Source organism: Bufo gargarizans, chromosome 7 (assembly GCF_014858855.1).
Source record: "Bufo gargarizans isolate SCDJY-AF-19 chromosome 7, ASM1485885v1, whole genome shotgun sequence".
Taxonomy (NCBI): domain Eukaryota; kingdom Metazoa; phylum Chordata; class Amphibia; order Anura; family Bufonidae; genus Bufo; species Bufo gargarizans.
The window spans coordinates 110,568,861-110,583,839 of record NC_058086.1 but is presented as its reverse complement, the minus strand read 5'-3'; the positions used below and the strand labels follow the sequence as shown (position 1 = coordinate 110,583,839).

The following is a 14,979-nucleotide window of genomic DNA, read 5'->3' as shown; positions in this document are numbered from 1 at the left end:
CTCTGGAGGTCTGGACCATTATATCTGGGGAGGAGGAGGGAGTGGGATCCCCGAGGTCTGGATTATTATATCTGGGGAGGAGGGGGAGCAGGACCCTGGAGGTCTGGACCATTATATTTAAGGAGAAGGGGGGATCAGGACCCTGTTGGTCTGGACCATTATATCTAAGAAGGGGGAGCAGGACCCTGGAGGTCTGGACCATTATATTTAAGGAGAAGGGGGGGGGGCAGGATCCTGGAGGTCTGGACCATTATATAGGGGGGAACAGGATACTGGAGGTCTGGACCATTATATTTAAGGAGAAGGGGGGGGCAGGATCCTGGAGGTCTGGACCATTATATATGGGGAGTAGGGGGAAGCAGGATCCTGGAGGTCTGGACCATAATATATGGGGAGTAGGGGGAAGCATGAACCTGGAGGTCTGGACCATTATATAGGCAGGAGGGGGGAGCAAGACACTTGATGTCTGGATCATTATATCTGGGGACTGGCGGTGGGAGATTTAGGGTGGGGGTGGGAGGTCTAGGAGCGGTGTTGGGGTGGGAGGTCCTGGAAGGGTGTTTGGGTGGGAGCTCTGGAAGGGGTGGGAGGTCTGAGAGGTATGTGGAGGTGGGAGATCCGGGAGGGGGGCCCATAAAAAAATGTTGCTATGGGGCCCAGTCATTTCTAGCTACGCCCCTGCTTGAGAATGGTCCCAGCAAGCAGACCGAAACGTTGCATGGGTGAATAAAGGATCCCACTTTCTTTTCATTATTGGACGTGCTGCGGTGTATTTATTTGTCCTGAATCATACACTTTGGTAAAGTGCTAACATCGCTGGCACCTAACTACTTGTTACAAGGTGTGCTGCCCTGAACTCCCGTTACTATATGCATATATATATATATATATTTATATATATATATATATATATATATATATATATATACACACACACTAATATTGCATGATTTAACAATAACATGTTATGAATGATTAAAAAATGTATTTCATAGTTGAACAGATTTTTATATAGAATGATTATTCTTAGAAGTAGAAAATGATTTAAAATGATTATTCTTAGATAAATGTGGAGATACAAGTTTCATGTACTGAGTACATTAAAGAATTGTCTAGTTAAAAATGTAGGAAAAGAGCTGTCAAAACAATTAAAGCTGCACAGACTATCAGCATCAATGGAATAGACATGTTTACAGTGCTATTTTCAAGAACTCTGGTCTGAGTTGGCTTTATAATACGCTTCCACTGAGTCAGAATGGCTTCTCTGGCACCACTCCACTTCCCAGGTCCTGTAAGCCGATATTGGTAAGGAGTACAAGGTCCAAAAAACACATGCAAAGCCAACCAAGGATCTGTAAAGAACGCTCTGAATATATTAGGCTTTACACCAGCGAGTGTAGCCAATTCATCCATATACTCTACATAATCCACTTGTATAGTATGGCGCTGGCTTTCCACATAGCTGAAAGAATAAAAAGAAAAAGTTTTAACATGTAGAACTGCAATGTTAGGGTCACACATCCGTAATGTATTAATGTATGATCCGCAATACACCCGGCCGGCACCCCCATAGAACTGCCTATTCTTGTCCGCGGACAAGAATAGAACATGTTCTTTTTTTTCGGGAGCCACGGACCGGAAGATCGGGCCGCGCTCCGGAAATGCGGATGCGGACAGCACACTGTGTGCTGTCCGCATCTCTTCCGGGCCCATGAAGAATGAATGGGTCCAGATTCGTTCCGCAACATTGTGGAACGGATCCGGACCCATTCTACGGACATGTGAAAGGACCCTTAAACATATAGCTAAAACTAAGTATGGATGAAGCGATTCTACTGGTTTGGAATTTGTCCTGAATTTCCCAAAACTTGGATTCTAACAAACCTGAAATTTTTGTGATTTGTTTCAGGAGAATGAGAGAAAGAAAGACAGAGAGAAAGCCTAGTTAGCTACTGTACTCTGGGTTTGAAAAACCACTGATTGAACAGTTTGAGGTTACCAATAATGTTAATAGCGAATATTCAAATCGCTAATTTTTATTGCGAATATCGGCACTTCAAGTATTTGCGAAGATGTAGAATATAGTGCTATATCTTCATAATCGCGAATATTCTAGATTTCTTTTCATCAGTACTCACTGCTTCTTGCTTGTGGGCCAATGAGAAGGCTGCAATATCTTTGTCTGAGCTTAGCAACATCCCTAGCAACCAATAGGAACGTTGCCTACCCCTTACTATATAAGAAACTTCACAGCAGCCATTTTCTGCAGTACTGAGAGAGAGAGCAGCGTCATTGCTATGCTCTGTGCTTTGCTGAATCATCTGGATCCTTTTGAAATTATATTAGACAGTTAGCTCATATATATAATACAGATGGTTAGTGGGTAGTGTTGGTTGAGCACCAAAGTGCTCGTGTAGAACACTTTCCGATGCTCGGGTGCTCTACAGAGCATCTGAGCACAATGGAAGTCAAGGGGAGAACCCGAGAATTAAACCAGGCAGCCCCTGCTCTGATGAGGGGAGGGTGTTGGGACTCTAGTTCGGCTTAGGAGTCCCTGCTCTGACTCTATATATAGCTACAGTGGGATGCGAAAGTTTGGGCAACCATGTTAATTGTCATGATTTTCCTGTATAAATCGTTAGTTGTTACAATAAAAAATGTAAGTTAAATATATCATATAGGAGACACACACAGTGATATTTGAGAGGTGAAATTAGGTTTATTGGATTTACAGAAAGTGTGCTATAATTGTTTGAACAAAATTAGGCAGGTGCATAAATTTGGGCACCACAAAAAAAAATGTAATCAATATTTGGTAGATCCTCCTTTTGCAGAAATTACAGCCTCTAAACGCTTCCTGTAGGTTCCAATGAGAGTCTGGATTCTGGTTGAAGGTATTTTGGACCATTCCTCTTTACAAAACATATTTAGTTCATTTAGGTTTGATGGCTTCCAAGCATAGACAGCTCTCTTTAAGTCACACCACAGATTTTCAATTATATTCCGGTCTGGGGACTGAGATGGCCATTCCAGAACGTTGTACTTGTTCCTCTGCATAAATGCCTTAGTGGATTTTGAGCAGTGTTTAGGGTCGTTGTCTTGTTGAAAGATCGAGCCCCGTCACAGCTTCAGCTTTGTCACTGATTCCTGGACATTGGTCTCCAGAATCTGCTGATACTGAGTGGAATCCATGCGTCCCTCAACTTTGACAAGATTCCCAGTCCCTGCACTGGCCACACAGCCCCAAAGCATGATGGAACCACCACCATATTTTACTGTAGGTAGCAGGTGTTTTTCTTGGAATGCTGTGTTCTTTTTCCTCCATGCATAACGCCCCTTGTTATGGCCAAATAACTCAATTTTAGTTTCATCAGTCCCCAGCACCTTATTCCAAAATGAAGCTGGCTTGTCCAAATGTGCTTTAGCCCACCTCAAGCGGCACTTTTTGTGCTGTGGGCGGAGAAAAGGCTTCCTCTGCATCACTCTCGCATACAGCATCTCCTTGTGTAAAGTGCGCCGAATGGTTGAACGATGCACAGTGACTCCATCTGCAGCAAGATGATGTTGTAGGTCTTTGGTGCTGGTCTGTGGGTAGACTCTGACTGTTCTCACCATTCGTCGCTTCTGTCTATCCTAGATTTTTCTTGGTCTGCCACTTCGAGCCTTAACTTGAACTGAGCCTGTGGTCTTCCATTTCCTCAATATGTTCCTAACTGTGGAAACCGACAGCTGAAATCTCTGAGACAGCTTTCTGTATCCTTCCCATAAACCATGATGGTGAACAATCTTTGTCTTCAGGTCATTTGAGAGTTGTTTTGAGACCCCCATGTTGCTACTCTTCAAAGAAAATTAAAAGAGGAGGGAAACTTACAATTGACCCCCTAAATACTCTTTCTCATATTTGGATTCACCTGTGTATGTAGGTCAGGGGTAACTAAGCTTACCAAGCCAATTTGAGTTTCAATAATTAGTTCTAAAGGTTTTGGAATCAATAAAATGACAACAGTGCCCAAATTTATGCACCTGCCTAATTTTGTTTAACCAGTTATAGCACACTTTCTGTAAATCCAATAAACTTAATTTCACTTCTCAAATATCACTGTGTGTGTCTCCTATATGATATATTTAACTGACATTTTTTTCGTAACAACCAACGATTTGTACAGCAAAATCATGCCGATTAACAAGGTTCCCCAAACTTTCGCATCCCACTGTATGTCCATATATGGAGTCTTGGGGACACCCAGTGTATTTAACTCGGTGCTTGGGGACACCCAGTGTACTTAAATCTAATTTAACCTCTATTTCTAAAAAGTTCCTGGTGGGATTCGAACTCACAACCTTCTACATTACAGCCAAGAATTGTATCCACTACATTATAGAGCTGCATGGCCAGGTACTTAAAAAAAAAAGAGACTTCTGCTGTATAGGAATACTTATTACTAGTAAGTATTCCCATACAGCAGAAGTCTCATATTTTATTTTTTTAAAGTAACTGGCCATGCAGCTCCATAGTGTAGTGGTTAAGATTCTTGGCTGTACTGTAGAATCCTGTCAGAAATAGAGGTTAAATTAAATTTAAACATATATGTACGTTTGTAGAAATAATATATTTAAAATATTATTATGTATTTAAAATATTATAATATATTATGGCTAAAACATTAGTAGGAGTTTCTGACATATTATGCATTCATATATATCAGAAGTATGTTTCTCTCTCTATATATACAGTACAGACCCAAAGTTTGGACACACCTTCTCATTTAAAGAGTTTACTTTATTTTCATGACTATGAAAATTTTAGATTCACACTGAAGGCATCAAAACTATGAATTAACACATGTGGAATTATATACATTAAAAAAAAGTGTGAAACAACTGAAAATATGTCATATTCTAGGTTCTTTAAAGTAGCCACCTTTTGCTTTGATTACTGCTTTGCACACTCTTGGCATTCTCTTGATGAGCTTCAAGAGGTAGTCACCTGAAATGGTCTTACAACAGTCTTAAAGATGTTCCCAGAGATGCTTAGCACTTGTTGGCCCTTTTGCCTTCGCTCTGTGGTCCAGCTCAACCAAACCATCTCAATTGGGTTCAGGTCCGGTGACTGTGGAGGCCAGGTCATCTGACGCAGCACCCCATCACTCTCCTTCATGGTCAAATAGCCCTTACACAGCCTGGAAGTGTATTTGGGGTCATTGTCCTGTTAAAAAATAAATGATGGTCCAACTAAACGCAAACCGGATGGAATAGCATGCCGCTGCAAGATGCTGTGGTAGCCATGCTGGTTCAGTATGCCTTCAATTTTGAATAAATCCCCAACAGTGTCACCAGCAAAGCACCCCCACACCATCACACCTCCTCCTCCATGCTTCACGGTGGGAACCAGGCATGTAGAGTCCATCCATTCACCTTTTCTGCATCGCACAAAGACACGGTGGTTGGAACCAAAGATCTCAAATTTGGACTCATCAGACCAAAGTACAGATTTCCACTGGTCTAATGTTCATTCCTTGTGTTCTTTAGCCCAAACAAGTTTCTTCTGCTTGTTGCCTGTCCTTAGCAGTGGTTTCCTAGCAGATATTCTACCATGAAGGCCTGATTCACACAGTCTCCTTTTAACAGTTGTTCTAGAGATGTGTCTGCTGCTAGAACTCTGTGTGGCATTGACCTGGTCTCTAATCTGAGCTGCTGTTAACCTGCGACTCGGCTGGTGACTCGGATGAACTTATCCTCCGCAGCAGAGGTGACTCTTGATCTTCCTTTCCTGGGGCGGTCCGCATGTGAGCCAGTTTCTTTGTAGCGCTTGATGGTTTTTGTGACTGCACTTGGGGACACTTTCAAAGTTTTCCCAATTTTTCAGACTGACTGACCTTCATTTCTTAAAGTAATGCTGGCCACTCGTTATTCTTTACTTAGCTGCTTTATTCTTGCTATAATAAAAGATTCTAACAGTCTATTCAGTAGGACTATCAGCTGTGTATCCGCCTGACTTCTCCACAATGCAACTGATGGTCCCAACCCCTTTTATAAGGCAAGAAATCCCACTTATTAAACCTGACAGGTGACTACCATTTCAGGTGACTACCTCTTAAAGCTCATCAAGAGAATGCCAAGAGTGTGCAAAGCAATAATCAAAGCAAAAGGTGGCTACTTTGAAGAACCTAGAATATGACATATTTTCAATTGTTTAACACTTTTACGTTATGTATATAATTCCACATGTGTTAATTCGTAGTTTTGATGCCTTCAGTGTGAATCTACAATTTTCATAGTCATGAAAATAAAGAAAACTCTTTGAATGAGAAGGTGTTTCTAAACTTTTGGTCTGTACTGTATATTTTTATTCATATATACATATATATATATATATATATATATATATATATATATATATCTCTTTCATTTAGCCTCTATTTTTAAAATGTTTCTTGCGCCATTTGAACTCACAACCTTCTACATTACAGCCAAGAACCCTAACCACTACACAATAGAGATGCATGGTCAGTTACTTTAGAAAAAAAAAACAATTATAGCTTGACGACGATGTCTCATGCTTTTCACAAGTTGACTTATTGTCTGCTGAGGCATGTCATTTCACTCTTCTTGAAGGGCGGCCCTCAGGTCATTGAGGTTCTGGGGTACACAGTTACAAGCCTCTACACTGCGACTCAGGTGATCCCATAGGTTTACAATGGGATTCAGGTCTGGAGAAAGTGCAGGCGACTCCATTTGAGGTAGCCCAGTCTCCAGCAGCCATTCCCTAATGATGCGGCCTTGACGAACTGGCGCATTGTCAACCATAAAGATGAAATTAGGGCTGTGTTGTTCATTCAGAGGCACAATGACTGGATTAATGATGTTATTCAAGTAGTATGGGCTTGACACTGTACCATTCACAAAGTGTAGGACAGTTCTGTATTTACTAGACACACCTGTCCACACTGTACCACCACCACCTGTCATGGCTGAGGATAGGGGAAACCCTCAGCCGTGTGATGCAATATGATGTATGGTCGCTGCTTGACCAGAACGACAGAATTAGGGAGCAGGTCACCTCCTATTACGTCCCTAACTCTGACCCTGACTCCTAGCTGTATGAGCCGACCCTGATGGTAGGAGGGCTCATACTCCGGAACCTTGAAGTCCCTACTAGCCCTCAGGGTGGCCCTCAACTAGGAGCAGGGTAAGATGACCTGTTCCTCCTGGATACGGAGGAACAGGAGTCTCACTGGCCAAGCTGCAAGGAAGGGGGAACATATACAGACATATAGATATGGCAGGATAACTAAATTAGTTCCAAACCTACCTGCCACAGCCTTGCTGACTGGAACCCATGCACCAGTATTGCTGTCCACACAACTACTAAGGAGACAGCACACCACAAAACACACAGGTAAACAGGACATCCATAGCTGTAATAAACATAGAAAGGATAACACATAAACTTGACATCAATACATAGGTTTTATGACCACAAGGGTGGCCCTCACTGGCAGATGGTAATAACCAGGAGGATGACTCCAGCTTACAAACAAGGCTGGAGTACCCCTCAGACTACAGGTCTTTACTGAGGCTTTATAGCCCAAAGTGGCCACACCCACACACAGACACACCCAGTGTTCACACACAAAGAAGGAAGTTAACCCTTCCAACACCAGGCACTGAAAGACTGCCACTAAAGGGGAAATGTCCAAACAAACCTTACACTGCAGCTGTTACTGCAGGCAACGACATGCGTGGCAACTATGTCTTGTGAAACAGCCAGAAGGCCGAGACACTGCCACCACATGTACAACACCACACGTTGCCACGGACAGCCATCAGTGAAGGGAAATGACACAGTGCACACCACACAAGGAAAGTGCACACAAACACACACACAAACCCAGAGGCAACCGCACGCATACCTGTTGTCCGTGGCAACCGCACTTGAGGCAAACAACTAAGTGCCCCTAGCTGCGGTTGACACAACACCCAGACCGCGGGCAACTGCATGCGGCTCCCAAGGAGTCACGACCATAACCATGGGTGTGACACCACCACCAAAGGTTTGTCTGGTGACAACAGTGGCTGATGCATATCGCTCTCCTTGGCATCTCCAACATTGTTGGTTGCCATCATTTCTGCTCAAAATGAATCGACTTTCGTCAGTGAACAGCACTGAGGCCCCCTGGTCCCTCGTCCAGCAAAGTTACTCCCTGGCCCATGCAAGACGATGACACCTGTGCCTGGTGGTGTGTTCAGGTATCCTTGCAGGTCATCTAGCACGCAGACCACACTGATGTAAATGAGTTGTGTGTCATTCATCATCCGGTTCCACCATAGTGATGAGCAGCAGGAGCAATATTCAAATTTGCGATATTTCGCGAATATTTTGTAGATTATTCATCATATATTCGCAAATTCGAGATTATATTCTTGGCTTCAATGTCACTTATGCTACATTTTTCAAGCTGGTATAAGTTTCCTGAGACTGGAGAAAATGGTTGACATGGCAGAACATTAGAATAGCTTTATATGCAGATAAAGTGCTCCAATATACTTGCGCTTGCGAATTTTTGGCAATTAAGGATGCGCATATTTTTTCGCAATACGTGCAACTTGTAAAGTATAGGGCAGGCAACTTTTCTATTGGTTGCTAGGGATGTTGCTAAGCTCTGACAAAGCCTTCTCATTAGCCCACAAGCTAGAAGAAGGGAGGGATGATCACCTAATGTGTACTGTGTTCAAAAAATATATATATTCGTCATTACAAATATATGGCACTATATTCTAAATATTCGCTAATTCTCGAATTGCCGAAATTTGCAATAAAATTTGCTTTTTGAATATTCGCACTCAACACTATTCCACAGAGAATTGTTCACAATGAACAGTGTGGGATGTGGCCAAAGGACATCCACTTCTATGCCTTTCTTTGACTCTTACAGTTCTCTGTATATATTGTTACAACCTGCTGATGACACTCTGTGACACTCTAAGATCAGTAGCCATTTCTGCCTGAGAACATCCTGCTTGAAGCCTTGAAAAGGCTGATCAATTGTTAGGTGTAGCCTTGATCTCATTATCTAAAAATGTGAACAGCATGACGAGGAGGACTGTTTAAATACAAATTCTAATTCAACCAGGAAATTTATTGGAGTGATTTTGCCATTGCCATTATGAATTTTGCTGTTAAGCTCTTTGAACATCAAGTTGTGCAAAAAGTACTGAAGCATTAAACAGTTGGACATGTGCATTCAAAAGTTTAGAGAAGGTCAGATTAAGTTCACCTATAAAGGCTTGAGTGCATTTTAGGTTCCTCCCTGAATTTTTACCTATAAGCCAAATATCCCTAACTTTGTGTCAGTAGTGTACATACTGGATCAATTTAGAATTTATCCAGAATTTTCCCCCAAAATGTGGATTCTAACAAGCCCAAATATTTAGCAATTCATTTTCATTGAAAACGTGCAATTCTGTGTTTTTTTCTGAAATGATTAAAAAAGATGAGCTTTTCACAACTACAGCATAGCCTTCCAATCAGGACAAAAGTCCTTTATCAAAGCTAAACAGACAGAATTGGCTTTTCTCACTGAAAGACATTATATATATATATATATATATATATATATTTGTGGTCGTGGCTACGGCCAAGAGATATCCGAAGAACCCTACGGAGAGAAACAACGGGAACAACCGAACCCAGCTAGGCGTGTCTTAGCTGACCTGACTAAATGGCTTGTTGTGTGCCCTAAGCCATGATCGTGGGTAGGCCTATAAGTGGGCATACCCTGTGGAAATGAGAAGATAAGGGAGGGAGGGTGGGGCACCTGAAAACACACGCCTGTGAGTGAGGGTGTGGCTCGTATATGAAGAGCCTCCGCCCCTCCCACAAATGCAGGCTGACTAATCAGCCTTACCAACTTGTGGTCATGGCTACGGCCAAGAGATATCCGAAGAACCCTAGGGAGAGAAACAATGGAAACAACCTAACCCAGCTAGGCGTGTCTTAGCTGACCTGACTAAATGGCTTGTTGTGTGCCCTAAGCCATGATCGTGGGTAGGCCTAGAAGTGGGCAAAACCAAGCCAAGTAGGGTAGAAAAGGAATTTGAATGGCATGTGCAAACTAATCCCCAAGCTAACTGCAAGGCGTCCGGGATCTAGAGCAAAAATTCTGGGTATATGAGGCAAGACCGGTAGGAGACCTACAACCCATCTTGTGGATGACAAGGCCAGAGACCGGAATGGAGGACGGAATGGAGGACCGGGAATACGTTGTGAAATGGATCATAAAAACCAACTGAAAATTGTAAAGTTTGGTTCTAGTGCGAGTACTGGCAATGCCCTAGCGTCAGGAGATCGTGGGACCGAAACCTAACTGCCTAGACTATGCAGGAATGAGGGCCAAAAAGAACCATGTAGATAGGAAGAGAATCCTTGAATAGTCCCCAAGACAACAGCTATCCGCGCGTTGTTCTACTGTGCGCCCCATAGAATTGTTTTTACGCTTGAGACGTGAAGACCGACCTACTATCTGGATCTTCTACCATGAGGAAATGCTGGACCTTGTCCAAAATACGATTCTACGTGGTTGTAGGGAGTCGGAGGTTAGTGCGGCAAGAAGCTACAAAGCCATAATATACAAGATTCTGTCTATGCCCTCCCATGAGCGAGGGAATGCAATTGCAATAAAGCTACCTGCAAAAATGAATTCCCGATCATGGTAAAAAGGCAATAACTTTGCGCGGGGACCTGGTTGACAAGATATGATCGACTACGGTCAGAGACTGAAATGCTAGAGGGAATTGACCTACTTGTTCCTCCTCTGGCAGGACCTGAACGAAGCATGAACAATTAAAGCCTGAAAACACACGCCTGTGACTGAGGGTGTAGCTCTTATACAGACGTGGACAAAATTGTTGGTACCCTTTGGTCAATGAAAGAAAAAGTCACAATGGTCACAGAAATAACTTTAATCTGACAAAAGTAATAATAAATTAAAATTCTATAAATGTTAACCAATGAAAGTCAGACATTGTTTTTCAACCATGCTTCAACAGAATTATGTAAAAAAATAAACTCATGAAACAGGCATGGACAAAAATGATGGTACCCCTAACTTAATATTTTGTTGCGCAACCTTTTGAGGCAATCACTGCAATCAAACGCTTCCTGTAACTGTCAATGAGACATCTGCACCTCTCAGCAGGTATTTTGGCCCACTCCTCATGAGCAAACTGCTCCAGTTGTGTCCGGTTTGAAGGGTGCCCTTTCCAGACTGCATGTTTCAGCTCCTTCCAAAGATGCTCAATAGGATTGAGGTCAGGGCTCATAGAAGGCCACTTTAGAATAGTCCAATTTTTTCCTCTTAGCCATTCTTGGGTGTTTTTAGCGGTGTGTTTTGGGTCATTGTCCTGTTGCAAGACCCATGACCTGCGACTGAGACCAAGCTTTCTGACACTGGCTAGTACATTTCTCTCTAGAATTCCTTGATAGTCTTGAGATTTCATTGTACCCTGCACAGATTCAAGACACCCTGTGCCAGACGCAGCAAAGCAGCCCCAGAACATAACAGAGCCTCCTCCATGTTTCACAGTAGGGACAGTGTTCTTTTCTTGATATGCTTCATTTTTTCGTCTGTGAACATACAGCTGATGTGCCTTGGCAAAAACTTCGATTTTTGTCTCATCTGTCCACAGGACATTCTCCCAGAAGCTTTGTGGCTTGTCAACATGTAGTTTGGCATATTCCAGTCTTGCTTTTTTATGATTCGTTTTCAACAATGGTGTCCTCCTTGGTCGTCTCCCATGTAGTCCACTTTGGCTCAAACAACGACGGATGGTGCGATCTGACACTGATGTTCCTTGAGCATGAAGTTCACCTTGAATCTCTTTAGAAGTCTTTCTAGGCTCTTTTGTTACCATTCGGATTATCCGTCTCTTAGATTTGTCATCAATTTTCCTCCTGCGGCCACGTCCAGGGAGGTTGGCTACAGTCCCATGGATCTTAAACTTATGAATAATATGTGCAACTGTACTCACAGGAACATCTAGTTGCTTGGAGATGGTCTTATAGCCTTTACCTTTAACATGCTTGTCTATAATTTTCTTTCTGATCTCTTGAGACAGCTCTTTCCTTTGCTTCCTCTGGTCCATGTCGAGTGTGGTACACACCATATCACCAAACAACACAGTGATTACCTGGAGCCATATATATAGGCCCAATGGCTGATTACAAGGTTGTAGACACCTGTGATGCTAATTAGTGGACACACCTTGAATTAACATGTCCCTTTGGTCACATTATGTTCTGTGTTTTCTAGGGGTACCATCATTTTTGTCCATGCCTGTTTCATGAGTTTATTTTTTTACATAATTCTGTTGAAGCATGGTTGAAAAACAATGTCTGACTTTCATTGGTTAACATTTATAGAATTTTAATTTATTATTACTTTTGTCAGATTAAAGTTATTTCTGTGACCATTGTGACTTTTTCTTTCATTGACCAAAGGGTACCAACAATTTTGTCCACGTCTGTATGAAGAGCCTCCGCCCGTCCCATAAATGCAGGCTGACTAATCAGCCTTACCAACATATACGCACACACACACATATATATATATATATATATATATATATATATATATATATATATATACAGTATATATAGATACAGTAAATATATATATATATACAGTATGTAATACATATATATATATATATATTTTTTTTTTAGCAAAAAGGTCCCGGCTTCGCGCAGGTATATTTCATTTATTTAATTTTATGTTTCCGTGTGTCGTAATAAGATATCAACCGTTTCCCCCATAACAGTACCCACCCCTTTAATAGTGAACTCCACAGTACCCGCCCCTTTAACAGTGACCTCCACAGTGCCTACCCCTTTAACAGTGACCTCCACAGTGCCCACCCCTTTAACAGTGACCTCCACAGTGCCTGCCCCTTTAACATTAACCACCCCTTTATCAGTGACCTTTATAGTGACTGCCCCCTTAACAGTGACCTTCACAGTCTCCTCCCCTTTAATAGTGACTCCCACAGTGCCCGCCCCTTTAATAATGACTGCATCTTTAACAGTGACCTGCACAATCTCTGCCCCTTTAACAGTGAACTTCACAGTGCCCGCCCCTTAACATTGACCACCCCTTTAACAGTGACATTCAAAGTGGCTGCCCCTTTAACCTCTTGGGGACATATGGCGTACAGATACGCCCTGATATCCTGATACTTAAGGACACAGAGCGTACCTGTACGCCCTGTGTATTTCAGATCACCGGCGTGCGGTGATCGGAACAGAGTGTCTACTGAAATCATTCAGCAGGCACTCTGTGATAATGCCTAAGGGGGTCCTGTGACCCTCCCCCACCCCGTATCGGTGATCGCAGAAAACTGCAGGTCAATTCAGACCTACGATTTGCAGCGCTTTCGGAAGTTTCTGATCCACGCGGTCTGTGACCACGGGGATCAGAAACTTCAAAAGGACCTAACTATTAATTTTTAACCCGCCCCTGCAGCCCTCATTCTGACGTGCCAGCGGGCTGTGCGAGGATGGGTGCCCTGGCGGTGCTGGGGGGGATGGGCGGGCTCACGATCATCTGCCCGCCCCTTCTCTCAGGATGGCCGAGCGGTTAGAAGAGTGTCAGCACATTGCTGACACTCTTCCTGAAACGGCTGAAATCCGTGTTCACAGATGTCAGCCGTTTAACCCCTTCCATGCCGTGGTCCGTAGAGATCACTGTATGGAAGGGTATAACAGGGAGGGAGCTCCCTCCCTCTCCCTTCGGGGGCTGCTGTGCCGTTTCAGCCCCCGATTTTTGATGGTATCACAGAGGGAGGGACCACCCTCCCTCCCCATCACCTGCTGCTCTGTTGTGGCAGCGGGAGATGGTTACCATGGCAACCGGACGCCTTCACAGGTTTCCGGCTTGCCATGGTAAGTGTAAAGTGAAAATACAGTACGGTACACTATATAGTGTACTATATTGTATTATACAGACATCAGACCCACTGAAAAAATAATAATAAACATTTATCACTGATTTAAAATAAAATAAAATGCACTACACATATTAGGTATTGCCGCGTCCGTTATAAACTGCTCTTTAAAAAATCCTGTATGCAGATGCACATTGCTATGGCGAAATACGGATACAAATGCAAAAACACAAATGCAATCGCACTCTGCAACCAGCACTTTCATTGGATCCAGGGATGCAAGTACCAACATGCATGCTGAGCCCACTATATACTTCTCCTGGAGCCAAATGGCTACTGGTAGGCGCTATAAAGGCAGACTCAGTTTTATACCGACTTTAAAACGAGCCTCCAGGGCAGACTAACTGGTCAGGTGTGCATGACTGCTTGGACATCGCCACACCTCCAATATATCCCTGGATCCGATAAAAGCTGTAATGGCACCGGACGTGGTTAAAAGCAGAGTGTGCCTGGCGTGCATGCTGTACCTGCACTCCCTGGACTTTGTGTGGCTGTCATGGCCCATAACAGGTAGGAACTAGTGTTAGGGACCACTCATGGAGGCGACCTTGACGTGGTGAGTGGCTTATTACTCTTTGGCCAAAATGTACACTAATGCCTCATTCAACATCCAGCATAGAGGCAGGGCAGAGTGCTGTTTGCAAAGTGCAATTGCATTTGTGTTTTTGCGTTTGTATCCGTATTTCGCCATAGCAATGTGCACCTGCATACAGGGTTGTGCTGACTGAACCCCCCACATTTATTTCTTTGTAGTATATATTGGAGGCGTGGCGATCTCCAAGCAGTCATGCACACCTGACCAGTTAGTCTGCCCTGGAGGCTGGTTTTGAAGTCAGTATAAAACTGAGTCTGCTTTCATAGCGCCTACCAGTAGCCATTTGGCTCCAGGAGAAGTATATAGTGGGCTCAGCATGCATGTTGGAACTTGCATCCCTGGATCCGATGAAAGCTGTAATGGCACCGGACGGGGTTAAAAGC

General features: G+C 43.2%; 1 protein-coding gene across 2 annotated transcripts in view; it reads right to left on the bottom strand.

Annotated features, from left to right (window-relative positions):
• Positions 1-796: 796 nt before the first annotated feature.
• Positions 797-14,979, bottom strand: part of LOC122943243 (flavin-containing monooxygenase 5-like) — a 385,367-nt gene continuing 371,184 nt past the window's right edge. For both annotated transcript variants that reach the window (XM_044300829.1, XM_044300830.1), the window contains exon 9: positions 797-1,462. In XM_044300829.1, coding sequence (XP_044156764.1) covers positions 1,117-1,462 — 346 coding nt within the window. In that variant the 3' untranslated portion in view covers positions 797-1,116. The remainder of the gene's footprint in view (positions 1,463-14,979) is intronic.